This window comes from Platalea leucorodia, assembly GCF_965183815.1.
Source record: "Platalea leucorodia genome assembly, chromosome: Z".
In the NCBI taxonomy this organism is placed as follows: Eukaryota; Metazoa; Chordata; class Aves; order Pelecaniformes; family Threskiornithidae; genus Platalea; species Platalea leucorodia.
In genome coordinates this window covers 77,492,624-77,519,483 of record NC_138858.1, presented here as the reverse complement: position 1 = coordinate 77,519,483, position 26,860 = coordinate 77,492,624, and the positions used below count along the sequence as shown (strand labels likewise).

Below are 26,860 nucleotides of genomic sequence, written 5' to 3'. Positions count from 1 at the left end.
GATTTGGTGGCTACACTGCCATGGCATGCAAGACCCTGGGACAGCCGGCACACAGGAGACCCAGACGTTGTACCAGCCTTGGAATGTGCGGAGCACAAAGAGATCAGACCCAGGCTGTGTCACCTGCAGGACGCTTTGTGGTAGGACAGCTCTCTATTATAGTGGAAATCTCTGCTCTTAGACTTTCCAGTGGCACATGTGCTACCTACCCCATCCCCAAAACAGACCTTCAATAAGGCTTAAGTGAGGTGCAGGCATTCTGCCACCTTCCTTGCACAGAGGAACATTTCATCCTAGCAACACAGAAAACTGGTTTTAAATGGTGCCAGGTGGGTTATTTTTATTTCTGTCTGCTACCTTTGTTTCACCCTTTCTTTGGAATTAGTGACGATTAAAGTCACTGCACAGTTGGAGATCTAAAGAATATAAAGGATATGCAGGAATGTGACAGAATAAAGACAAACTAGCATAAAGAAACACAACAAAAAAACCCAACAAAAAAACAAACAAGGCCCTCAGTAACAGTTTGATCCAACACCCATGGGAAGTCAGCTGAGGTTGACTCTTTTCTTGACTTCAGTGGGCGTTAGATCACCTCAGCGGACTTGTCTGAAGCCTCATCACGGGCCTAGGATATCCTAGTGGAACATAAACTAAGCTGAATTACTTGAGAAGTACAAGCACATAATTTTAAAGGACAAAAATTATAATCATTCACTGAAACAGTGAACTTGTTAGTGTTTTCCCCATACTTAGAGAATAAGAACAATTACATTGCAAAGTGAAATGTTGGAACAGTAGCACTCATTATTTCAAGACTTTAAGGACCAAATTCTGCCTTCAGATTCACATGCACATTTTCCATTGTCTGCAATGGAAATACATTATGTGTAGCTGACTTAAATTTGTTTTCTGGCACTTAAAACTACCCAGCTTTTTCATTTTCTGTAGTAAACATGAAACTATTGTTACACTCTCTTAGCTATTTTTTTGTGGATTTCAAATGATGGCTTAAGACATATTTGATGCATTTTTTTCTGTACAGTTTGGGATAAGATTGTGGATTTTTCTGCAGTGTTGCATTCCCCAGAATACTGAAAGAGTGGCTCTAAGTCAGTAGATTTTACATTAAGTATACACAGTGACAAAATACTAACAACTCGTGCTTAAACAGTTAAAATTATGTGTATGACAGTGTTTTTGCCATTATACTTTTGCATATTGTTGAAAACAATACTTTTTAGTCTGAAGACTAGCAACATTTTGATCACAGAAAATCATCAACAGAAACAAAAGTTAAAAATAGCCTTTAGCTGACTTCAGGATTTTTTTCCCATCTGGCATAAATGAGCCTCAGGAAACAAAATAAAAAACAGACAAAAATTGTTGTAAATGGTTTCATGAACTTACATTGATGTATCTCTTATTTCTTGGTCTTGCTGATCAAGAATAAGCCAGCAGGTAAGAAGCAGCAGCCAGTGATAAGTTTGTCTCCTCCGCTCTGGGAGGTCATGTTAAAATAAGAAGTTGAAAAATGCTTTAAAATAGAATTGCTACGTAAGCCTCCCTGGGGATTTACACTCACTGATGTGTGCATGTTAAAAATGGTATTTCCAGTCTATCTTGTGTTGCCTGAGAACCATTTCTGTCCTTTTAAAAGCTGCATTTATATTATAACCCATAAGTACCTTTCATTTTTGTATTAACACTATAAATACTATGTTAGTAATACTAAACTATTTCTATTGACTTATTTGTAAAAAGAAAAATATATTATATATTTATATATTTTTATAAAGTGAATTAACACTGGAGAGAGGGCTATGGGGGAATAGTGTACAGTCACAGTTGATGTGTATTATTGGGCACAAAGTCAAAGCTTGAAACAAAAAGGAAAAGAAAAAAGTGTTCAGGTGATATCCCTCTTTCAAGCCGTGTCAGAGGAAGAGTCATAGGATGCTGACACTATGAAGTTGCCAGTATTGGAGTGGCTCGCCATGGACTGGGCAGCCTGCTGACTCAAGTTATTGCAGATCAGCACGAGCTGGTTGCTCTGCGCTTCTGAGAGGGTGCTACAACTCTGGTAGACGCTGAAGTTGGTCTTCCTGCCGGGAATGTTGCCTTTCTCGCACATTGTCTTTACCATCTTGGCAAGCTTGTTTTTCCCCAGGGCTTGGCAATTGTACCAGTGAAGCGCGGCCAAGTTGACGACGGGTTTGATGGACAGGTAAAAAGGTGCATCCTCGTAGCGCATGGCTGGAGGCCGCCTCTGGGCGTACTCCTTGTAGTCCTGCACGGGGCAGGTCTGCGGGGAGTGCTGGGTGGCGTACACCCGGGAGTCCGTTCCGCCTCTCTTGCTCTTGGCGTTGACGTCTCCATTGTCCGGCCCCATCCACTCCAGGTACTCCAACCCGGTCTCTGTCACCCGCAGCCGGATGTCTCCCCACTTGAGGGTGGACCCATGGAAACCTGTGCAGTGTCCAAACGCCTTAGTGTTGTTTAGCCAGACAAGGTTCAGCAGCCCTTCGGGATTGTACCGGCTCAATAAGCCTCTTTTGCGCAGGATAAGCTCATCAGCAAAAGTGAGCTTCATGGATTTGTGTGGCTTGTTTCCTTTTCCTTTACACCTCAGCTCTATCTGCTTTTGCTTTAGAGCTTCCTGGGACCTCTTGAACTCCTTATCCCTCGTAATACTGTATCCATACCTGTGCTCTTTGAGATACCGCTCCAGCCCACACTGATAGTTGGCCAGACTGTTTGGCTCATATTCAGACCCATCCTTTTGCCTGGCGTCCACAAAGAAGGAAGCAAGGTAGGCATCAAGCTCTTTGCAGGGGATGACGTAGATCTCCCGGGTCTCAGAGGGGTACTTGGAGATGAGGAACTCTCGGAAATTGCGGAGAGCCGTCTGCGTGCTGCGAATGGTCTTCTCGTTCTGCTCCCTGCTGAGCTCTGCCGCCCTCTCATCCTGGTCTGGAAGAGGGAGAAGGGGAAAGACACAAGAAAGCAGAGGCAGTGAGTTTGTGTGATGCACTTTTCCTTGAAACAAACTTCCTTAAAAAGGAAAAAAAATTAAAATCAATTTCACAAAGAGCACTGGAAAACATCATTACATACCTGTCACGTGACTGAAAAGCCAACTTCAGTTTCACAAATGATGTACTAGAGTATGGCACAAAACCAAATGAGCTCCTCATGACACTGGGGCACAGTTTTGTGCATGGAGATTTGTGGAAAACAGTGGGATTAGAGGCAATCAGCTTTTTAGAACAAAAGAAGGTTTTTCTGTGGATCCCAATGCTGTGTGCAGGGCCCAATCTGAGTAATAAGCCCATTCTGAATTGCTTCATTTGTGAAACCAGAGGTTGTACTGGTTCCAATTTTTTCTACAAAAAATAACTAAAGCATCATATTTATGACAGTAAAAATTATCTTTAATCAGACACATTTTTAAGAGCTAAATAAATATAGACAGAAATGTACAGTACAAAATAATGCAGCACAACCTAACAAAGGAGTTGGCAGGTAAAAGTACTACAGAGCAATGTGTAATTCACAAATGTACAAGAATAAAAAAAATAGTTAATATGTTCACATCAGATGATATGGAAGAAAAACATTATACAGTCTGTCTACATAATCAAGCTGTACCTTGACAGTGGAAGTACAATCATGACCATTTCTTTCCACTTTGCAGAAAAATCAAGTTCTAGAAACAACTTTATATTGCTCTATAAGGCTACACTCAAAGGTCCTTACAATCAGTGACATATCAAACCACAATATTCAGATGCTACCGCTACGATGGTTGTTACTGACAACTGATTTTTGGACTGATCATAAGATAAGCATAAAAAGGAAAAGCTTTTTACATGTAAGTGATGTGTGTACTTGAGGACTGTTTTCTTGGCAAACTATCCATCTGTACCGTGATGCAGCTTACAAGCACATAGGTGGAACTGTCATTATGAATGTGACAAACCTTAATGGTTTTAGAAAATGAACAGCAAATGCTAAGAAGGAAAAATGCAATGATTTGACTATTCTCTGTAACTGTGAATGGATCATTCTTTTTTCTCTCTTCCACTTAATAAGCGGAAGAGGGGAAAAAAACAAGTTCATTTTTGTTCTCTCTCATTGCAAAAACCATACATTTTGGTGTCCTTTCAGCAGTGCCATAGTAAAACTCGCCAGTGCTTCCCACCCAACATACACACCACAAAGTGGCATGAGACCAGGTGAAGTTCCCACGGCATCTCTGTCATTCAGGCTAAGCTCATGTCAGGCCACGTAGCACACCCATGCTTTGCAGCAGTGCTCAGACACTTGCTCCATGTGCCTGCTCTGCCCTGCAAGCCTGTTAACAGGTGAAGGAAGGTGGTCCTGCCTCCTTCCCTAGCCCACCTGCAACGTTTCATGCAGTGCAGAAATGTCAGAGCAGAGCTGGGCAGCTTCCCCTTCTACCATCTCCAGTGACTCTGAAGAGAGTTCATCCCATCACCTCCATACCACAGCTGCAGACAGAGGCACTGGAATGACTTGCCCCAGGACTTGCCAGCTGGCCAGAAACAGGGCTGAGTTTATATCACCTGGGACCAGGTCCTGTGTCTTCACTGCAAGGCATCCACAGCAGTCAGTGAAACCTACTGAGAGGGGTCCTCAAACCCTCTGCAAAGCCCAGAGAAGCAGGGGTCTGCAGCCGAGGCCTTTGGAGGCTTCTGCAGCCATGAAAAATGCTGCCACAGAGCACTGAGGTTTGCTCTAACTGTGTTCAAAGGGAAAAAGAAAAGGTCACCAGCTTGTTTCAGAAACTGTTTTTAATATTGATGTTGGTATCAAAGAGCTCCTAGGAGCCTACAGTGAAGTCTCACGCTTTAGGCAACGTATAGGATAGATCTTTTATTATGGTTAGATGCAGGCTGGAAATAAAGAGACAACGCTGTCTGAAGCTCCGAAATAAACATTTACTCTGGTACCTTGTTCACTGCACCCACCACCACTTATTATAGAACTGTGTAAGCAATCAGTGCTTTGACTGACAGCCCATATTTTAAGTACTGTTTCAATATAAACAGCACATATAATGATTCAGTTTTATACATGTCATCAATCACTACTTCTTAGAGGACAGCCTGTCACAACACAGCAGTGACACCCAGTCAGTCATTTATGTTATGGCATCTTTCCTTAATCTGAAAAGGAAATTGCCCTATCTGCAGCTAACAGTTATAAAACCCATGCTGAATTAAAGATCCCCTGAAGTTGCATGAGCGAATCAGTACCCCAGAAGCACCGCATTCCTTCAGTGCTCTGGTGTGTTAGTCCTCAAGACAGGTGGGAAATGTTAAAGATAATGGGTCAGCTTCTCATCCAGCCACATCAAGAGAGCTATGTCAATTTTGACTGTGACTCAGTCTGCAGTGGTAGTGGATTATTCTCTTCCTATGAGACCACCTAAATATCAGGGATATCCCTGATATGGGACGATAGCATGGGATGAATGCAGGGAGGCAGTGAGACCCAACAGACAGAGTCTGAGACAGCCAAAGCCATTAGACGTCAGCTGCAACACTATCATCTGCATATGCTCTTCATCCACAGCAAAAGCAGATGATGCAGCTGAGCCTAACTTAACTAAGACAGCTCTTTATAGCCTAGGATAGCTTAGGAAGGAGACATAATTCTTCATGTCATTAAAGTCTTACTTCATTTAACCAAGGAGATTTCATAGTGCTGAAAGAAACCATATAATCATCTCCAGCTACCATGGAGACATAAATTGTATCCAGGCATGCTTTTAATAACACCAAACTTTGTGTTTTCTGCTAATTTCATAATCTTATTCTCTATTATTGTGGTGGCTGACCCTGGTCAGCACCTAAGCACCTCACAGCCACTTGCTCAGTCCCCACCCCAGAGGGACAGGGAAGAGAATAAGAAGAACAAAAGCGAGAAAACCCATAAGTCAAGACAAAGACAGTTTAATAACTGAAGGAAAGAGGAAAAAGAAACACAACCAACAAGTGATGCAAAGGCAATCACTCACCAACTCCCACAAGTAGGTCAATGCTGAGACATTCTCTGAGCAATGCCCACTTCCCCCCAAAAACCCTCCCTTCAGTTCGTATTGCTGAGCCTGATGTTGTAGGGCTGGGAATATCCCCTTGGTTAGTCTGGGTCAGCTGTCCCTGTTGTGTCCCCTCCCAACCTCTTGCCCACCCTAGGCCTAGCTGCTGGGGGGGACAGAGTGGGAAAAAGAGAAAGCCTTGGCAGCTTTCTCATCAACAACCAAAACACCCGTGTGTCATTAACACTGTTTTAGTCACAAATCCGCAACACAGCAGCGTATGGGTGGTTACAAAGGAACTAAACTCCATCCCAGCTAGACCCAGTACAATGATGCCATGTGGATCACTAATGAAACAGTCCCCAAGACCAGGCGCACCTTGCATCCTTCCGTACAACCTCCCGACAGGAGAAGGAGACCACAAAAATTATCCTCTGGGTGCAGCCTGCAAATGGCCCTTGTATAATACTTACAACAATACTTACAACATCTACTCCACACATCGCTACTTTGCCTACAGGAAATAAGTAGAAACAGAATCAAAGACCTTACCACAGTTTGGATACGTGGCATTGACTGCTTCTGCTCTAGCCACATGACCTTGCAACCTTGTCAGAGAAGATTAGGCTGGTACAATGTCATTTCGTTCCTTACAAATCCACCCAGACTGATAGATAAAGAAAGGCTATATAAAAGTAATTCATCATTAAAAACTCAAGACTAAAATGCATCTCAGCTACCATCACAGTGAATTTTTGAAAATGTGTATGTTACGGTAAGGATCTAACAAGCTGGGAGAACTGTTGAGATACAAGACTTCATCTCTGGGTCTGGGTATTGAAAGTGAATGTTCTTGTCCTGAGACAGGAGTGTTTCCAATGTAACAGTTCCCAGATATTTGCTTGGTCTCACTTCGCTGCATCTTGCCGAGTAGAAACCAAAAACTCTTTTGGCCAGGGTGTTAGCGAATAGTTAATTGAGGCTTTGGATATTATTGTGCATTTAAGAATAGTTATTGTATAGGGTAATCTAGAAAAGATAAATTACATGAATTGTATAACTACAGGTGTTTTATATTAATCTAAGTCCATGCTACACTGCTCATTTTGTCCCTGCATAGCCCTATCCCATGACTGGATTAATCACCAGCCAAGTTAATCAGTAGATAAAGATAGATGTAGTCAGAAAAGATGAATAATTGAACAGCTGATTAAGACATTTTAACTGATGTAGACATTAGATGAGAATAAGGGTAAGGTAAGCATTCATAATATAAGAGGTCAAATTCTTAGAATTTAAAGACAGTTTCAAATAGAGCATTGTGAAACGAGACATAGAAGGGAAATAAATTATTTTTATGATCTTGCATCGGACCAGTGGTTGAAGTGGTCTACGTGGTCAATAAACAAGAACTGAAACGGAATGCAAAGAACCGGTTCACCGATGGGAAATCAAGAACTGTCTGCTGACCAGAAGAATGAAGAATTGTTAACACAGTGGAAACCTTAGATGGACTTTGACAATCATGTAATTGTTATAGAAACATATATAAGGTGACAATTGTAACACTTAGTTGCCACTCACTGAGCTGATGGCCCAACTCTGAGTTGTTAATAAAGCAAACCTAGAGATACCCACTTTCTGGTGAAAATTCTTGAACAAGGGCTTACTTTTTTTTTATTTTATTTTTCTGTGGTCCTGCTGGAAACTACTGAAAACACAGGTGGGGATCTACGTTAGTTCCTTGACTACCGCAAACATAAACCTGTTTGCTCCTGGGCAAAGGAGGCAAAGGTACTGCTCACAGTACCATCAACTCTTCAGTGGGCATGGGTTCCAAAACTGGGTGAAAGCATAGAAAAAAAATCACAAAACGCTCCTCAATACAAGAGAACACCTCTGTATCAGGAAGGCCCTGAGCTGCAAATTGCTGGAGGATAGGAGAGTGGGGAGGTGTCATGTATGCTTGCACCTTTCTTATAGTCTTCTATAGGTGTCTGTTGTTAGGCTCTAGGAGGACAGATACTCTCATGTTATGGTCTAATTTGTCTTGGCTAGTAAAACGGTCTGAACTAACCAACCAAAAATTATTGTCATCATTGATCTACCAAATCAAGCTATCCTTAATGCCTTTTCGTTGTCATAACATAACCTTTGGAGTTGGTAGTGCTGTTACTCCTGTTTTACAGACTAGGAGCAGAAACATAAAAAATAATTTGACTTGGAGATGCATCTTCTGAGGTCCTGCCCCCCACAGCTGCATCACTGCACAAAGGACCTGGCTGGAGCTCTTGCGTTTCCTATCTGATCCCACATCAGAGTTTCATTTCCAGGAAAACCAGAACGTGGCAGAAAAAGCCAGTAAAACCCACCCTTCTTGTGGGATCTGAGGTAAACTCCCAACTAAGAGTTTGAAAAAGTGCCGAGTAGTTTAGATGTCCCCGTTTAAATGTAGCCAAAGAGATAAAGTGACCTGGCAGAGATTAAAGAGACAACCTAGTGGGAGCTGAGTGTCCCACGCAAGCCCACTACCATGAGATGATCACCCCCACAGAGCAACAGCTGTCTTCTGATCTTTTCATAATCTGATCTTAACGTAGCCAAGACGTTATCTACATTATCAGCAGAGTTATCAAACTGAGGGTTGTTTTTATTTCAGCTCGCACACATACACACACTCAGACTCCCTGAAAAGGACATAACCCCTGTAATTACGTATAGCAGGGGGAAAGGCACTTGCTTTCATGACAGACATACGCAGATTGTTAATGTTCAGAGAGGGTTTGTAACATCAGTGGGAGTCATGAACCTGAGCTATTATTGCAAACTGTCTCAAACTCTGCTTAAGGCAGGCAGTGAGGTCCCAGAAGTACATTAAGAGTAAGGTGGGGTTTTTTGGTGGTAATCACACCACCAGCCAAAGTATTTTCTGCCCCATTTGTGTTCTGACTAGGAAAATGCTTCTGCAGCAGACCTGCTTCTACCAAAATGCTTTCATTCAGGAGAAAAAGCCTAGTTAACCGCACACAAGGCACCACATATCTCCACGCTGCAGCTAAGTCTCCACACCCCAACACCTTGCAGGTTGGCTCTTGCCCCGGCTCTGCAATTATTGAAAAGCAGTGATATCCAACCTGTGGGCCATGGCCATACGCAGCCCACTAAAACAGTTAATGTTTGCCTGCTCCTACCTTCCTCTTCTCCTGTCCCCTTCTGTTTCAAGAAGGTATCTGGAGGCAAACGACATTCTCAAGTCAGCGACCGCAGTGGGCAGCTGCTGCACAAGGGAGGTATGGCCAAGTCTTGGGGGGAAAGGCTGGGACCATCTGACAAACGTGCCCCCCTGGAAGCAGTGCTACAGCTTCCCTGTCAGGAGCAGCAGAATGCCACCATCATACCACAGCATCCATGAATATCAGTCCTCTTTCTGCATGCAAAATTTAGAAAGCTGATAGCTGGTTTTCACTGTATCACAAGAATCACCAAGTGAAAGCCACTCTCATGTCTCACTGCTGAAAAGCGAGGGTGAGGGTAAGAAGAGCAGGAGGTCTCCCTGGAAGAAGTGCCTCTGGGCATTTGCAGAAACAGCCTGAGATTAAGAGACAGGGAGTGCTAAACACTTGGAGAATAATACTTTTGGCACTTCTACTGTCTGGTACGCACTAACTTCCTTGGGGCAACTCCTACACACATGCAGTAGACAAATGCTTAAGTAAAAAATACATATGTTTTAATGTAATTATTTCATATCCAACAATAACCATTTCTTTAAGAAGTCCTAAGGCCAAATAAAGTGTGCTTCCTGTGCCATAATAATCATACTTATTTAAGCTTAGGCTCGGTAAGTCAGAGTCAAAAGAAGGGGGAAAACCCTGTGACTGTCTGGAGACTTTCATCAGGTTTTGACATCTAACATCTTCTGAGATCTGCAGGATCAAAGGATTAACTTGTTAGCTGCAGATTACTAAAGTAGAAGAAAGGGCTCCTACACTATTTCTTGAATTTCTGCCCTACCCATCTGATGTTGCTACTAAATTCTGTTTAACAATTAAAGTCCCCTACTTCCACTATATTAAGTGAAACTCTATGCTTTTTAACATTTTCAGAAAAGACCTTCATTAGCATGTAAAATCTGCAGTATGATAAAAAATTTATTCATTGAAATCCATTTATGAAAGATGTTATGTTTTCTGGCAAAAAAAACCCCCAACTTTCTATTCAGTTAACCTCATCCAACCAAATTATCAGTGAAATATTTTATGATTCTAAATTTTAAAAGTTTTAGATTCCATCAAAGAAAAAAGGACACAGATTCCAAGCAAATGAGCATGGGTATATTTATACATTAGTTTCTCCATGAAGTAAGAGTCACTAAAATAAACTTTAGTCATCTGTACATTTTTTGCAAGGTACAGAATGGTCTGATAAATGGATGCTCCCTCAGACACTAGTGCTGGTTTTCAGTTTGCATTCACTTTCACTACTTTCTCACCACAACAGACTGAAAAGATAGGAGGTGCAATTTGGCTGCTGGCAAAATCAAGAATAAAATTCACATCAACATTAACGGGACTACTGCATGATCCTCAGATGACAGAAAATTTGTAGCCATGACAAGGGATTAAGAATTTATGTCCTCCTATGACTGACTGGATCAACCTTTTAGATGGCGGATATTAGCAATCACTAGTGAATAGTGCAAAACATCAGTGCTCTGGAGACTTTGATTTGTACAAGGCTCCCTTCTTCTCTACCTGACTGTATGTGACATCTGAGCTATTTCAACACAAAGGTTGTAAAAATGCGTTCTCTAAATCACAAATGTTTTAATTTGTTCAAGTATGATCTCCACTTCATCTAGTTGTCTGGTTTTGGTTTTGTCAGGGCTAGTGGAAAAGAGAAGTGTTGCATGCCAGTTTTACCTCACATTTCACTTCTTCCACTGAACACTTACAGTGGTATTTCTGACATATGAGACTGTATACTTTTCTGTCTCCTTTTGAAGCTGTTCTGTGATGCACTGGTGTGAATTGCTGCAATGCAAAATGGGATGCATATCGTCGGTATCCTGACAGTGGGGCTACTCGGTCATGTTTACCCCGGTCCCACCTCCATTTGGCAGGAACAACTATACCAACTCCAGCACTCCCAGGCTTGCCCAACGTGGCAGCACTTCACAGCAGGACACTACAGCTGCTCCTTGGGGCACAGCATGGAGAAAAGCAGAAGATATTTTGCAAGAGCACCGGAGAAACCACATATCTGGTACTTAGGTGAAGTCCAGGCAAAATGTACTCGGCTCACAGCTGGACTGAAGTCTGCCATTTTAGCTGCCATGTTCCACGTCAGTCACCTGGATTATAACCAAGCCTGGAACCAGCTCCAGGTCTACCTGTCCTGCCTCATCCCTCTCCTGTTTCCATGCTAGCTATTACCTTTACAGGAGCTTTATAAAACCAAATTTTTTGGACCCTTATATAATTGACTGAGGTCCAGGGACCCAACTCTTCACAGAGGTGGAGGATATAAAAGCCATGCCTGGAGTTTTCTATACTGCAAACCTAAAAACGTTAGAAAACTTTAAAAAAAAAGTGAAACTCCTTTCCTTTCAAAATAACTGATGAACTTTCCTCACCTACGTTCACTTCTAACACATAATTGCTCTTCTTTTAGAGCTCAGGTTAAGAAAAATCTGGTACATTGATGAAATTGGAGTGCTGCTGGAGTTGCTAAGTGGCAAAACACTACCCACAATGTGAACCAAATGTCAGCTTTAGGTTGAGCATGCATCTTTGTATTCAGCCATATAATCTTCCAATAATTTCCAACCATTTTATGGCTAAATCCACTTAGAAAACTCAAAGTACTGATTTGAGTTTAAGGCTAAAGATAAGAGGCATTTTTTGCCAATTATTTTCTTCAGGCTAAATATTTAACTCTGGAAAATAGAATTCTTTTTTTACCCAGGACTTTTTAGCAACACAGTGAAATGTTTCCCTTTCAAAGGATGTTATTTACTTCATGATCTGTGGCAGAAGGCATTAAAGGAGTATGCCAGTGATTGTCTAACCTGCCCTGAGAACTGGAAGCAGGATGATACACGGCAAAAGCGATGCATTGATTTTCCAAGAGGACTTGGCTAGCCTGGCACCAATCCAGAAAGTGTTGCACACACATCCTCAGCAGAATATCTGTTTTTCTCCCAAATAAGTTTCCAATTCAACAAAGCATATTTTAAGTGCATTCTGGATTGGGATTTCTGTATTTAAGTATATGCTTATGTAGAAATGCAGAAATCAACTGGACTAAGTCATTATATGTTTCAAAACTGGAAGAGGGGCACAACTGAGTAACATTTATATGTATAAGATGACTTGATTCAAAAGTTGCTAAGAGAAAAAACAAGAAGGAAAAATCAAAATGAGGAGAGAAAAAACTGTAAAGATCTGAGAAACGTTTCCTTTGTTGAATTAAGCTTATTTAAAAATTAATGAAGCATTAGGGGAAAAATATTAATTCTCATGGCAAAACCCCATTTCTTATATAAGAAAAACAAGAAGCTACATTTTCCATAAGGTTTCTGCCTTTACGTGGTCATACAGAGAAAGCCAGATTTACATGTGTAAACAGATCTCATAAGCACCGACTGCTCAGCCAGCAATTTAACTAGTGGGCTGGTCTGCAAAAAATCACAGGTACAAATTTATATGGCATTTTGGAAAATTTGGCACAGTGGAATCTTGTGCCTGTCTCCATTTGCAAGCCCTGTGGAAGAAGAATAAGAAACAGGACACAAACATGTATCCTCTTACAGTTTAGTCTTCTCTTTACATGACACTCCACATCACCCCAGGCTTAGCATGTTCTCAGCTGTCTACCACCAGTTGTAATGTCATTGCGTTTAAGAGCTGACTTTAATAAGCGCAGTTGAGAAAGCAATGCAAAAGGTCTCGAAGGGATGAGCCAGGGCTATGAAGTTTGCCTGATATTGATTCACTCCAGACAGCAGCTGAGAAGCAGAGTTGGGAAATATCGGAGGGAAATAAAGACGAGGGGGAGAGAAGGGAGAATCAGAACAAAGGGATGTGAAAAAATGAACAACACTGAAGAGAGATTAAAAACAGATGAGGATCGTCAACATCTGAAATCTAATTTATATCAATGTTTCAGAATGAGGCAGTCTTAACTGAGGCAACAAGCAGTGAAACAAAGGAAAGGAGTATGCAATAAATATTTTATTACATTAATCACAATAAGCTGCACTTTAAGTCTTGGCCAAAGCGTATTCTTAAATCAAGCTGAGAATGTGAGCAGTTTCAGACTTAAGAGCATGAGGCCCACATGACTGTAATTAACATAATAAATCATGCTGTGGAGCTCTCCACACAGGCTGACAGCGCTTAGTTGATATATTGCTTATTAGAGACTGCAGACATTTCTCCCTCTATTTTATTAAAGTGCCATTGGTAGTGAATCAAAAGATACCCCTTTCTGTTCTGGCTACACTATCTACTGCAGGTGTAATAGGAAACATGCGTTGGGAGCTTGTGCCATTGACTTCTGATAACACAGACTGCAGCACGTGCATCCCAAAGAACGGCATTTCAGTACCTTTTCTCCCACCCCCATCTTTAATTTAGCAAAGTACTCAAATTGCCCTGTTACTGAGCTTACGTTTTTATTTCTGAAATTCTCTGTTGGTGATTTTGCCCAACCAGACCAATGTGCTTTTACCTTTCCTCACTGTATATTCTTCAGTATGAGTGAAGCAAGCTATGAAGGGCAGAAACTCTATGAAAGAGCTCACAATTTACAACCTTGCCTAACTAGTTTCAATGCACACTTTTAATGCACATATTTCCTTTGTCTTCACTGGGTCAGAGAGCAGAATTTAACGACCAGCTCTTTACACAATTCTCCAGAGAGGATGAAGTGCAACACCGAAAGTGAAACAGCTCGTAAGGTGGATTTTTTAACCTGCTTTCCTCTTTTGAGACTGTGCGGAGAGTCCTCTCCTTCTCACACTCCAGAAAAAATGACGACTTTGAACTTCACTTTAACCTTTGCAAACAAAACTCTCACCATACAAGGAAGGAGTGGAAGTTCAAAGATGTAAAGGTCCTACAAGACTGGGGGAGACTCAACAGCTGGGCAGAGGGCAGAGACATGAATACATCCCAACTTGCGGGAAGGCCGCAGACCTCAGGCGTCAGATACTCTGCTAGGCAGCTGGTCACACACCCTGGCTGACCAAAGCGCACACGCTTTGTTCCAGACTAGCCATGGCATGTCCAGGCATTTGCCAGGACAAGGAGTCCCAAGATGCACTGGAGCAGCTGGAAATTCTGCAGAGTGGAGACGAAGAGATAAGGAACATGCATTCATCAGAAACCAGGCCGCTGTTCATGGCACAACTCGTTTATTTCTGTCCTCAAATACATGTTTAAGCTTACTTTATCATAGCTTAATTGAAGGGATATTTAGTCACATTTTGCAGCTCTGCTTGTGTAAAGTCTATTTAAATAAATTGAGGAGTTTCAGATTTTTTCTAGCTACGTACACACATAGAGAGAATATACACACATACACACCTCTTTGCTGCTCAGAATATTGTTATTATTTCTCTTCTGTAATTATATTGTCAAAATTTTCCTGTCGGGATTGTATTGTTATTTCCATAAAAATAATTTGTTCTTCTATATAGCATATGAACAGTCAGTTCCCCTGCTACTGAATGAGTTCATACGAAAACTGACACCAACAAATTCAAGTAAGAGGTGACATGGAATATAGTTTAATGGATATAATTATGGACGTATGTTATACATATATATGGCTATTTTATTATGCACTAGCACAATAAACAGTCTGATGTATTTAACAACTGTACAAGTGAATGGTAAATGGGACAAGTTATTTGTCAAACTGTAAGTTTTCTGAGGCCAATCTGAAATCAGGGGAGAGAAAACAGAGGGAAAAAGACACTTCTTTATACAGAGAGAAAAAAGAAATGTAAATCCATGAGCAAAAAGCGAAGCATATATCAGCATACAGGCATGAATGCTGTGCTGTAATGCCAAGAATAGTTTTTCTGTCTGTTAATGTATTTTCTTGGATGTGTAGTTAGTAAGACAGAGCAAGTCCCAAACAACTGGCAGTGCTCCATTTCCCAAGAGTCAATGAGAGAAAAAAATCCCCATAACCTGGCATATGCACATGACTGAAGGACAGAGCTCATCACAATCAGAAGAGTGCTCCAAGTGGTGGACAAAATTAAATTATTCCCATACAAAAACATTCATGCTTCTGTGGCTCATTCATACTGCTACCCTTGACCAGCCACAGCAGTAGAGCAGAAATTAGGCAGACACCCAGCTAGGAGAGACTTGAGTGTAAAGAGAAAATTGAAGTAAGCTATTCAAAGATCAGAGATGAACTTCCTTATCTTTCACAGGCTTAATCTTTGGGTACAGGTATGTCCTGCTTGAAATAAATCAGTAATGCAGCACATTCAGCTTTTGCACTGGGGTGATATGACCTGGGTCAGAATAACTCAGAATCAATTGCTTCCTTCTCTGAAGAAAACAGAAGGCCAGCTCCCCGCCCCACTCCCCCAAGGACAAATCAGCAAGCGATTAAGTATTATTAATCCATAGCTGTATGGTTTCAAGTGATGTTTTCATCATGAAGACCTAGTTAATGAAAAGCAACAACAGACCAGCGTCACTGCCATTCTAAGGATATCCTGAGCTTAATCAACAGGGACACATACAGTATTTCTCTCTGTGTGTGTGCACTTCTTGTTTAATTAAAGTTAATGGGAGCAACAGGTATATGTTAGAAGTAAGATGCAGCCAATGCACTTAATGGTCAATCTATAATTAAGCACATAACATAAAGCTCTCATCAGACTCAGCACGGTCCTCAGCACCATTTTTTTACACGACATGCATGCAGGAAGCCCTGTTCCCAGCTCCCACCAGCAGCAGGATTCGGTGGCAGCCAGGACCTGGGAACTGCTGCCTCTAACACAACGTTCATGGGATCAGCAGCATCCTGCCATTTTTGCAGGGCAGCATTGCTTGGCTCCAGACAAATGCAGACTCATTCGAGAAATGAAAACACAGCTCTGCCCACCTGTCCCACAGAGGCCACTAGCTACATTCAAGCTCTTCAGAACAACCAGTGTCAAAAGCAGCTTGTGTGTGACCAGTCCGTGGAGTGACCCAGCAAGAAAGATGCATCAGGGAAAGTATGCATTTCAATTTCTCTCTCTTGAGGCTCTGATTTAATAGCCTGGTTCAACAGTTCCTGCAAACAGTATGGACATATGCTTCATTTAAGCATACTTTATCAAAGAAAGATGGATTTCAGCATGTTTCAGTGCTTTCAGGATCTAGATGTTTTAGCAAGCACTGCTCTGTGCTGTGCCAGTCATGACAAAATATCTACCATCATGCTCCTGTTTTCTTTTCTGGAAAAATTCAAACAAGAATTTCTGTATTCAAAATTGACATCTTGCTTAGATAGACAGAAAATACACTCAGAAATTTTTACTGCTCTGTTTCATGCTGACGCAGGTTCTAGGTTCACGGCAAGCACAAAAAGAAGATGACATGACAGGGCAAAACTCATTAAGAGGGAAATAATTTAGGTATGAGGAAAATGGGAGAAATGAGAAGTCACTGTGTGCTGGCTTCACAGAACAGCTTCACAGCAAAAAGGACATGCTCCCATCATGGAGACAGGTGAAAACAGTTCTTCCCAAGGTTTACTGCTGCTGTTAAAAGCTTAGTCCTTGAGTACATATGTGAAATAGTTCATCTGTAGATATATCTACTGAAGTACCAGCCTCATCTGAAGTGGAAAAACACTCTCAGAAAGTACCCTGAACTAAAACGCCAAGTCCTGTATTCCCCTTCCGTTCCAGCACCCATTCAAAGTGCAAAAGAAAAGTGGATGTCTGAGGCCTTTCCAGGGTCAGTGTCTCTCTTGGCTGCTGTGCTGCATCAGCTCTGCAGATCCCAATCTGATCCAGCCTTGCCTCTCTTTTCTTACTTAGAGACTCACAAATCATAAGATGAAAATAGCTCCAAAATTAAACAGAGCAATTGCAAAGACCACACAAAGAAAACAGATCTCTGATCAAAACCACCATGTTAAATAATCTTCTATTTTCTAAAAATAAAGTGATGTCCAGTACAGACTTGTCCAGTTTCCTTTGTTGTTTCCATATGTTTTCAGGACAGCTGGAACCAGCAGATGCCTTATTTTCTTTCTTTATATACCAATATCACAAAACACAGCACTTTGCACGGAACAGTGTTCTGTTTAAGACGCCTTTAGTGAAAGGGAAAGCATAGCACCTAGGTCATGTTGGTCTTGCAAAAATGATTGTTCTCTGCTTCTCACTTGTGCTTTTTACTTTTTGCTTTTCTGCCTTTCATGTTGGGGTAATGGGGGAAAGGGTACATTTCTAAGTCTGAAATGAGCAGTGATGCTCCAGAACACAAGCGTTCATTGAAGTGGGCATTTTCCCTTCCAATATGACACACCATCTTACTTAATACTGTTTGTGCTATCGTACTTTGAACTAAAAACATATACTTAAATGAAGTGCCAATAATTCTCAGTGATGCAGTTCCTCTATTCAGAGCCCCAGAGAATATTGCTGACTGTTTGGCAGCTGAACTTAGCACACTTTACAGAGTTAATCCTCAAAAACCACTGGGGTCTGGGTGCAGTAGATCTTTCTGAGGGTACAGATTCAACTCCTTCCTAGCTACAGGCAAGCAACTTCCACAGACTGCATGGAAGCTACCATTCCTCACTTGTTACAGAGGATCAATAAATCAATAAAATAAAGCCTATGCAGCTTTTATTGCAGGAATACAACTCAAAGCCCATCCCCAAACATCTCCCACACCAACCTACTTTCAGCATGAATATTCATGAATGGTTTCCTCCAAAATGTGTGTGTGTATATCATAGAAACATAGAATCATAGAATGCTTTGGGATGGAAGGGACCTTTAAAGGTCATCTAGTCCAACCCCCCTGCAATTGGCAGGGACATCAACAACTCGATCAGGTTGCTCAGAGCCCCATCCAGCCTGGCCTTGAATGTTTCCAAGGATGGGGCATCTACCATTGCTCTGGGCAACCTGTGCCAGTGTTTCACCACCCTCATTGTGAAAAATTTTTTCCTTATATCTAGTCTAAATTAGTCTCTTTTAGTTTAAAACCATTACTCCTTGTCCTGTCACAGCAGGCCTTGCTAAAAAGACTATCCCCATCTTTCTTATAAGCCCCCTTTAGGTACCGGAAGGCTGCAGTAAGGTCTCCCCGCAGCCTCCTCCAGGCTGAACAACCCCAGCTCTCTCAGCCTTTCCTCACAGCAGAGGTGCTCCATCCCTCTGATCATTTTTGTGACCCTCCTCTGGACCCACTCCAACAGGTCCATGTCCCTCCTGTGCTCAGGACCCCAGAGCTGGATGCAGTACTGCAGGTGGGGTCTCACCAGAGCAGAGTACAGGGGCAGAATCACCTCCCTCGACCTGCTGGCCACACTTCTTTTGGTGCAGTCTGGGATACAGTTGGCTTTTTGGGCTGCGAGAGTACATTGCCGGCTCATGTCCAGTTTTTCATCCACCAGTAGCCCCAAATCCTTCTCCTCAGGGCTGCTCTCAATCCCTTCATCCCCCAGCCTGTACTGATACTGGGGATTGCCCTGACCCAGGTGCAGGACCTTGCACTTGGCCTTGTTGAACCTCATGAGGTTCACACAGTGAACAGTATATATCCAGTAACGATGCTGCCAGGAGATATCTCTCTGTGCTGCAGGTAGTGCCACTTGGAGGAGGTCCACGGTGAACAGGGGAAACAAGCCGTTACATCAAGAAAAGCAGCAGCCTAATCTCTTGTGTGCATAGCTGCTTTGATAAATACTTAATATTTAGGACAGCAAGAAGATTGCCATCTATGTGAAAAGTCTGCTGCTGGTATTCAAGGTTGCAAAGAGGCTGGCATCAGCCTTCTGTGTCTGGAAGGAATTTCCACTAATGAAAATACATGTGGAATCCTGAAATGGCGATAAATACTTTTCTTAAGTACAGTGAAAAGCTAAAGATGTTGTAATGCTTGATGAGTGTGTGTGCGTTTCTGTGTTCTCCTGCAAGAATTAATAACTTGATAAATGTTTCTTGTAGGAACAGCTTCATAAAAGATACTCTTGTACTAGAATTATTAGTGCTATGGTTTCATTTTTTTTTTTTTAATTTGATTGTTACGCTGTGTACCTAGATGATAAAAGCAAACAGATGACTACTTTGCCAAGGCTAAATTTGTCCTTTTTATGATACTGTCCTCCTTTTAAAGAGAACTCCCCTACAATATTGTAAAGATAAGTAATATCTGCCTCATTAGCAGAACTGCTAGAATAAAGCCCCCAAAACATTAGTTTATAATTTAACAGCATTTGGACACAGATAATAAAGGGTGGGAGTGGGCTGTCAAATCCATGCTGCAAGATCAGAAGGCAGTGGCAGTGCAGGAGCTGGTTAATCAACTCGCTGGCTTCCTTTTTCTTACGAGTAAAACTATAATGATCTAATTTTATTCTTCTAAATAAGCCAGGCCCTTGCCAGTTAAAAAAAAAAAAAGTACGATGCTTTTTGTAATTATGTATCTCAGCACTTATTGTTTTTAGTTCAGCTACTAAAGCAAAAATAGGTATCAATTATGGGACCTAAAGAGTTGCCAGTGGACTCTGAACTCTTCAGTCCAACGCAAAGAGGAAGAGACTGTCTCACCCCTACATATGTTTAATTGTTCACTTGACCACATTCAGCAGTGTATGTCCCTGGAGGCAGCCTTCAGCAGTCACTCTGGTCAAAAGTCATCAGTCTTTGTATGTAAATTACACATACAGAGACCAATCAGCAATTATTTGAGTGTTCTTGGAAGAGCTTAAGTAAAGCTTTGTAACTTTGTTTTGACATGATTATTTGCCTTGTGTTACATTCATTCTTGGCACAGTTCCACTGGACTTGGAAGAATTACAGCAGGGATTAATTTGGCCTTTCTGCATGTATGGCTGATGCTTTATATACCTCTAAAAAAAGGCATTATTCTTTGGTTTGCAGTTCTTTGGAATGTGCCAGCTCACACATTTTTTTTTTCCTTTGCCGTGTAAATAGTGGTTTAGGAGTTTAAGCTAAATCTAGTCAAAACTGGCAATTCATGAGGTGTGGAGGTTGTCTTTCTCCTCTAAGTCTTGTAACGTTTTGATGCTCATCTAACAGCCTCTAATCCATGAGTCTTATGATATTACACAAGGATCTCAGCTCCCACTTAATTTAAACCCGCACAAATGTAGAGAGAGGGGAGGGGGGGAAAGGGAGAGGTCTGCGTTCTTTTGATAGCAGATAAATACTTAAAAACATTCCAAACTCCAGATGCACTGCATTTTATAGCGGCCATGTTCCGATAGAGACATTATATGAACACCTGGAACTGACAGAGATGTCCACACTGAGAGCAGAGCAAGGGTCAACCCACGTTAGGTGCCGATCATGAAAGGCTGCAATGCCTGCTTGCACCTTCCTGTGATGAGAGCACAGGACTAGAACTAGATCTTTGCCCAAGTAACCAGGCTAAGCTGATCACCAGGCACTGATCTGGGATCCTGACATATCAGTTACGGAAAATAAAAGTACAGGGAGGAGCTCAGAGTGGAGACATCAGAGTCAGCAAGGCTAAGTACTGCCCTCAGCACAGACCAGGGCACCATCCATCACGCCACGCATTCAACCACTGAGACCGTTTGATAACCACAGGAGGGACAGTGTGCGGGACGCTGACTAAGAAAGCAGGGGTGCTTGTGGACAACCTGTTTCCCATTCAAACTCTGCAAACACCTGTACACGTAAAACATCATGCAGCAGCCCGGCAAGTTCAGTAATGGATATGCATGATGGCATTGTGATGGTACCCACAATATGATTTGCCACATCTCTGACAGAAGTAACAACCCTAGTCACTTCACTTACAGAATTTTTTATTTTGCATCTCTACTCACTACTCTTTGTGTTCTGCACATTTTGTACATATGGATTTGACATCTTTTTAGTGTTATCCTCATGGAACTTCGTGCTCCTGTATTTACAGCGTTGGACTAACATTGGACCAGAGATGTCTTGCTGCACTGTCTTGTTAATCCAAAGCATATCTTCACCCTCAGTCTTCAGGTGGAAAGTGAGTATTCTTCATAAATACTTCAGCTATTCTGCTTACAAAGTAAGTCCTACCTCTTTGAGAATCAAAACTTGCCTTCCTACACAATAAGCTCTATCCTCCTCTGAGCCACAGTCTTCCTCCGTATTCTTCTGCAATAACACCAAATCTTCTCTGTTCATGGTTTCAGATATCCAAATGTCACTAATTTCTCTAGGCCGCATGCTCTGCAACATAAAGCATCATGTTGCTCACTCACCTTCCATCTTCACTGATGTCACCTACCTTGCCCTTGCTCGTTCTTCTACATAAAAAACAGACCAAGTATTATCAAAAGGAAAAGACAAAAGAGGCTATTTGGGAAGTAGAAATTGCTGAAATTCCCTGCTCTCCACCATTGCAAAATTCTCTCTCCTATCAGATATAGGTCCTCTCATTTTTTCCAGAAGAAAAAAAAGGACTGAATAGTACCTACATGTATTTTGAAGGCTTTGATAATAAAGTGGTAAAGAACAATCTGAAAACTCACAGATGAATGTCCACTGATTAAGGCTGAAGTTTAACAAAAATAATTCAGTATGTTCCGCAATGCCTAGACAGAGACCTGAACCCAACAGAAATCAGTGTCTAGCCTTACTGAATCTTCATTGAGATGCCACTTCACTTTTAAGACATGAAAATACCTTTGTAAAGTCTCTGCTTACACATTCAGTTGCCACAGTTTAGTTAAAGAGGGTAAAAGAGAAAAAAATAAATGTTTGAAAGCAAAAGCAGTCCAAACGTATAATGTGGCTTAAACTGGCCTAAGCTAACATGTATCATCAAGATTTTTGATTTCATGGAGAATCTCACTCAAACTTTTATGCCCTACAAGATTACCACACATGGAAACTATCAGCTGTGTCTGATACAAATGCAAGGGTATGTGACTTAAGCTAAAACTCAAAGTAAGATTTCTTGCTGGTTGGACCACACCCTTTGATCATAACTTATCATTTAAGGCCTTAGTCCCGCAAAGACCTCATACACATACGACCAGTTCTAATGGGACCAGGACCAAGCCTTCACATATTATTTTAAAATTAAGCAACACTTTGCAGGGGACAAGACAGAATTTAAATTCTCTGCTCACTTTCGGCTATACCTTTGTTTGTTTGTTAAGCATCCACTGGTCTATAAACTAACAAAAGCTCTAGGCTCCTTGGTATAATTATTTCCTGCCCTCTTTTAGATAAGAATTATATTCATCATTGTTTCTGTCTGTGTAGGACAGAAATATTTTTACATAGGATAGATAAACATGCTCTTGTAGTTCAATATTGCTTAAATTTTATATAGCATGCACCACTTCCAGTACATCACTCTTTGTTAAGAGACAACCTAATGAAATCACTGTACGTGAGCAATCACCCTACCCTAGTCTTTAATCAGACCTCCACATTTTATCTGCAAGAATCTGCTGTGCAGATTTACGCATCTGTAATAAATTCACTTGCCAATATTGCCAACTTTTCTGCAACTTGAAGATTTATTAATGCCAGCACTTCTTTCCCAAAGGAGCAGGCGCTATGGAAATCGGACACTTTACTGACATGAGTATCAAGTTTTAGTCACATGTCAATCGTTTTACCCTAATTAAAATGCAGCTATCTCTCAGTACAGTAACAGCATATTACAACACCACTATAGCAGGCTGAGGAGAGAAACTGCGTAACACTTTTTGAGAACAACACAAGAAATTTAAGTATTGAGAACATAACTGACTGAACTGGAATTTGGACAGCACACTGAGATAACATTGCTGTCTATGCAAGAAGCGCTAGGAGGTTTTGAGGGTTGATTTATGCAGTGGTGTAAATCCAGATGCAATTCCACTTTGTCCTCACAGTGAGACACTAGACATGGACTAACCCAGCTCTGGAAACCATATAAATGTGAAAATGTGGCACTGTGTGCATTCTTGTACGGTTTAACCCTAAGCAGTAATAACTGCTGACCTTGTTTGGCTTCTGAGGACCTAGCAAAAACAGCTTGAAAGGGCTTGGTTTTTTTAATGAATCTGTTGAAAGTAAATTACTCTCCCAGATAACACACACCTACGTGGCCAAATTCTGCCTAGGTTTGTATTCCATTGTCCTAGCTTGCAAGTTGGAGACTGAGCAAGTTGCAGGGGCAGGTTAGTAGAAACCAGCTCTAGTATATACAGCAGTGATACACTATAAACCAAGGAATGCAGAATAAGTAGGTTTACCACGCAATTCGGATTGACATAAGGCATCCCATAGCTCTCATATTTAGCTGAGCAGAGTCAGTTCTAAACCAGATGGAGTTTTGTAAGGGAATTTCCGTATTACATGACAGGACTACTGCAAAGTAACATCTCAAAAAGGCAGCCATGCAGAAACGGGTCCTAAAGAGGAATTTGCTTTGCTGTAACTAAGACATTATCATCCCTTCTAATTTCTAACGCTTAGTGTGGTTTTACCTAGCAAAACTGGGTATTCAACTTTGCCCATTGTTTTATTTGGTAACAAGATCTGCAGGCTCTTGCCAATTAATATGTTTACTAGCGTTCAATCAGGTTTATATAGGCAATTTTTTTTCTCCCTCCACTGTTTGGCTCTGCTCTGTCTGACCAAACACTTCTAGGCTGAACGAGCAAGGGAGCAGAGGGAGAACTTGCTCCTGCTGTCATGTCCTCCCAGGATGGCACCACTTAGCAGCTGGAAGAGCAAAGCCAGGACTGTCTGCACTCCGGTCCTGTGGGAGCTGGCAAGTCTGCTCAGGAAACAGATATCCTCCCCCTCCAGGAGACCCATGGCCAACACTGAGTTATTCTGTACATGGGATAATCATTCAGCAGAAGTACGCTGCTTTAACATGCTCTTTATCCAATAATGTTCATCTGTTTGTGCCAACTCTCAGTGCTTTGGCAACAGCGGGAGATGAAAAAAATGAAGGACGGGGATATGAGAACTTCCACCGAGAACAGGGAAAAAAAAAAATCATTTTTTTCTCTTGGATTAAAGTTTAAGTGTTATCAATTTCATGGTTAAGGCTGTGCTTGTCATTCTCGTCTCTGCAGGCTGCTCTGATTTATGGGTCAGAGAAACCATGTAATAAGGATTTATAGAAGCACAAACCTCTCTCCATGTACTGTCCTTGTGCCTTCCTTTGCCTTTCCATGTCAAACATCACTGTTCTGACATGGTGAAGGCAACACCGGGCCCCCAACTCTAGAGTCCAGTGGCTGAGACCACTTCTTTCTGGTTCACCGGAAGAGTGCACAGCCTGGTTTCATGTCCTCCCTGCCCTGTGCACACAGCAAGGCCGTCTCCTGTGACACACCTGCACCTAAAACGGACCTATAAATCTGTCTTAAAAGCACCTTTTCCCTATGACAGTGGTACACTTTCTCACGGGGGTTGCTCCTGGCTTTTGCTCGATTGAGTTCTTCCAAACCCTCTTCCAAGCGGGGAGGTTTCACTATCTACCAACTTAAGACCAGGGCACCCTCGCGCAATGCGGCACCTCCTCCCTGGCCACCCCCTCACCATGCCATGCCTGGGGAGCCACCCCCAAAACGCCGCCGGCCCCTCCACTCCTGCCCAGCGTCCTACCTGGCATCAACTGTGCCGCCACCTCGGGGGTGGCGGTGGGAGCGGCGTGGGGCTGCTGCTGGCTGGAGCTGACCTCGGGCTCGGCGCTGACCGAGGGCGAGCCGGCCGCCTCGCCGCCCGGGGCCAGCTGCGGGGCGGGCGTGAGGGTCTCCTCAGCGGCCGGTGGCTCCTCCTGACCGGGCAGCTGCAGGGCGGAGAGGGGGATGCTGATGGGTTTCCCGGCGGCAGCGGTGGCGTTGGAGCTGGTGGCTGGCACCTGCAGGGCAGCCACAGGGCCACCGCCTGCCCCCCGTGCCGGGGAGGCCAGGGGGCCCCGGGGTGGCCTCTGCGTGGCCAGCCGGGGCGGGCCGGGGGGGGAGGCAGAGAGGCGCTGCGGGTCGGGGTCGGGGCCCGCCGCCAGCTGGGGCAGAGCCCTGGTGGGGCCCAGGCAGGACGGCCCGGCTTGGGCCTGCGGCTTGGGCTTGGACATCTGCGTCAGGGCCAGGGCCGGCCCGTCAGCGCCAGCCGTCAGCTCGGCGTTGGCCACTATGTAGTAGTCCTCAGGGAGCTCCTGCTTGATCTTCTTCAGGAGCACCTCGCCGCCGCCCTCATCGGCGGGCTGGGCCTGGGCAGCGGCGGGCAGGCCAGCAGCCAGCCGCTTGCGGGGGCCGGCGGGGGCCCGGTGGGGGTGCGGCTCAAAGTCGCTGTCCTCGTCGGTGACAGAGGACTCGCAGACCATGTCAAAGAGGGTGGCCTCATCCTCATACTCCTCCACAGGCTCTCCCAGCTCCGATGGCTCGCTGCAGTAGGAGAAGTCGCAGGAGTCACGGGTGCGGGTGCAGTCCAGCTTGGCCTTCCCTGGCCGACCTGGGTAGCGCTCCAGGGGGCTGGCCTGCGCCTCCGAGGGCACCCCCAGCATGCTGGGGCTGTCCGAGTTGAAGCTGCGGCTGTCCTGGAAGCAGACGCGCTCTTGGGAGCCGGCCCGGCAAGTGGCAGCCAGGGGCCAGTGGTAGGCATGGCCCGCACTACAGCCCCACATGGCCGTCAGGTTGCCATGGGCCCCTTCAGAGAGCAGGTGCTTGAGGTTGGGGATGAGGCTGCAGATGGTCCCGTGGCTGTGGGCCCAGCTCACCAGCTTGGAGAGGTTTTCGGAGGAGGTGTGAAGGCAGTCCTCCATGGTACAGGATCAACAGCGACTCACCGCTGGGAAGTCAGCCGAAGACGCAGTTCAGATCACAGGGTCCTGGCAGTCACGGTCATGGGTTGCCAAGCTCATCCTTGCTGCTCACCTGCGAACAGAGAGCAAAACCCTGCTCTTCAGCGCTCCCAAAGCAAGACCACATTTGCATGGGCAAGTGAAGCATTCATAAGCTCAGCTAAACCCATTTCACTCTCATCACACGCTCTCCAAAGCACATTCCTCAAAACAGCACCAGCTTTTAAGCAGCTTCATTCCTCATTCTGCCTGCAAAAAAAGCTGCCTTTAAACCCAAGGGAAGGAATATCCCCGCAATACACAACTAAAATAAGATAAAATGGCTTTTTAAACAAGCCAGTTCAGTATCAATGTCAATATGATTTGAAGCTTAAATCTCTGACAAAATGCAAATGCAGCCCAAAAGATGGTGATTGTGTCTTCATACTTAGGAAAGGAAAATTAAACAAAATCTTAAAACATACAATTCATCTTGAATAGCAGGGTGGCAATCAAGCACCAACTCAGACACTCCCTCTGTACCTGATGAAACTTTATGATTTTTTACATCATTTATGCTCATTTCTCAAATGTATCAAATATCTCCTTTTCAACTGAATTTGAGAGGCATCAAAATGAAGGCCAGATAGTTTAGTTTTCAACACAAGGAAAAAAAAACCCCAAATTCACCCTTTGCTGTGCTGTACTGACAGTCATCAGTTTTCCAAAGGCTTAAGAGAAGCTTAAGGGACCTGCAAGGTTTAAG

At 43.1% G+C, this 26,860-nt stretch overlaps 1 protein-coding gene across 1 annotated transcript; it reads right to left on the bottom strand.

Annotated features, from left to right (window-relative positions):
• Positions 1-1,872: 1,872 nt before the first annotated feature.
• Positions 1,873-26,076, bottom strand: KIAA1958 (the record flags this gene model as incomplete). The annotated part of the gene is made up of 2 exons (XM_082336043.1): positions 1,873-2,973; positions 24,921-26,076. The coding sequence occupies 2 exons, from the start codon at positions 26,074-26,076 to the stop codon at positions 1,928-1,930; spliced, it is 2,202 nt and encodes a 733-aa protein (XP_082192169.1). The 3' UTR covers positions 1,873-1,927.
• Positions 26,077-26,860: the final 784 nt, after the last annotated feature.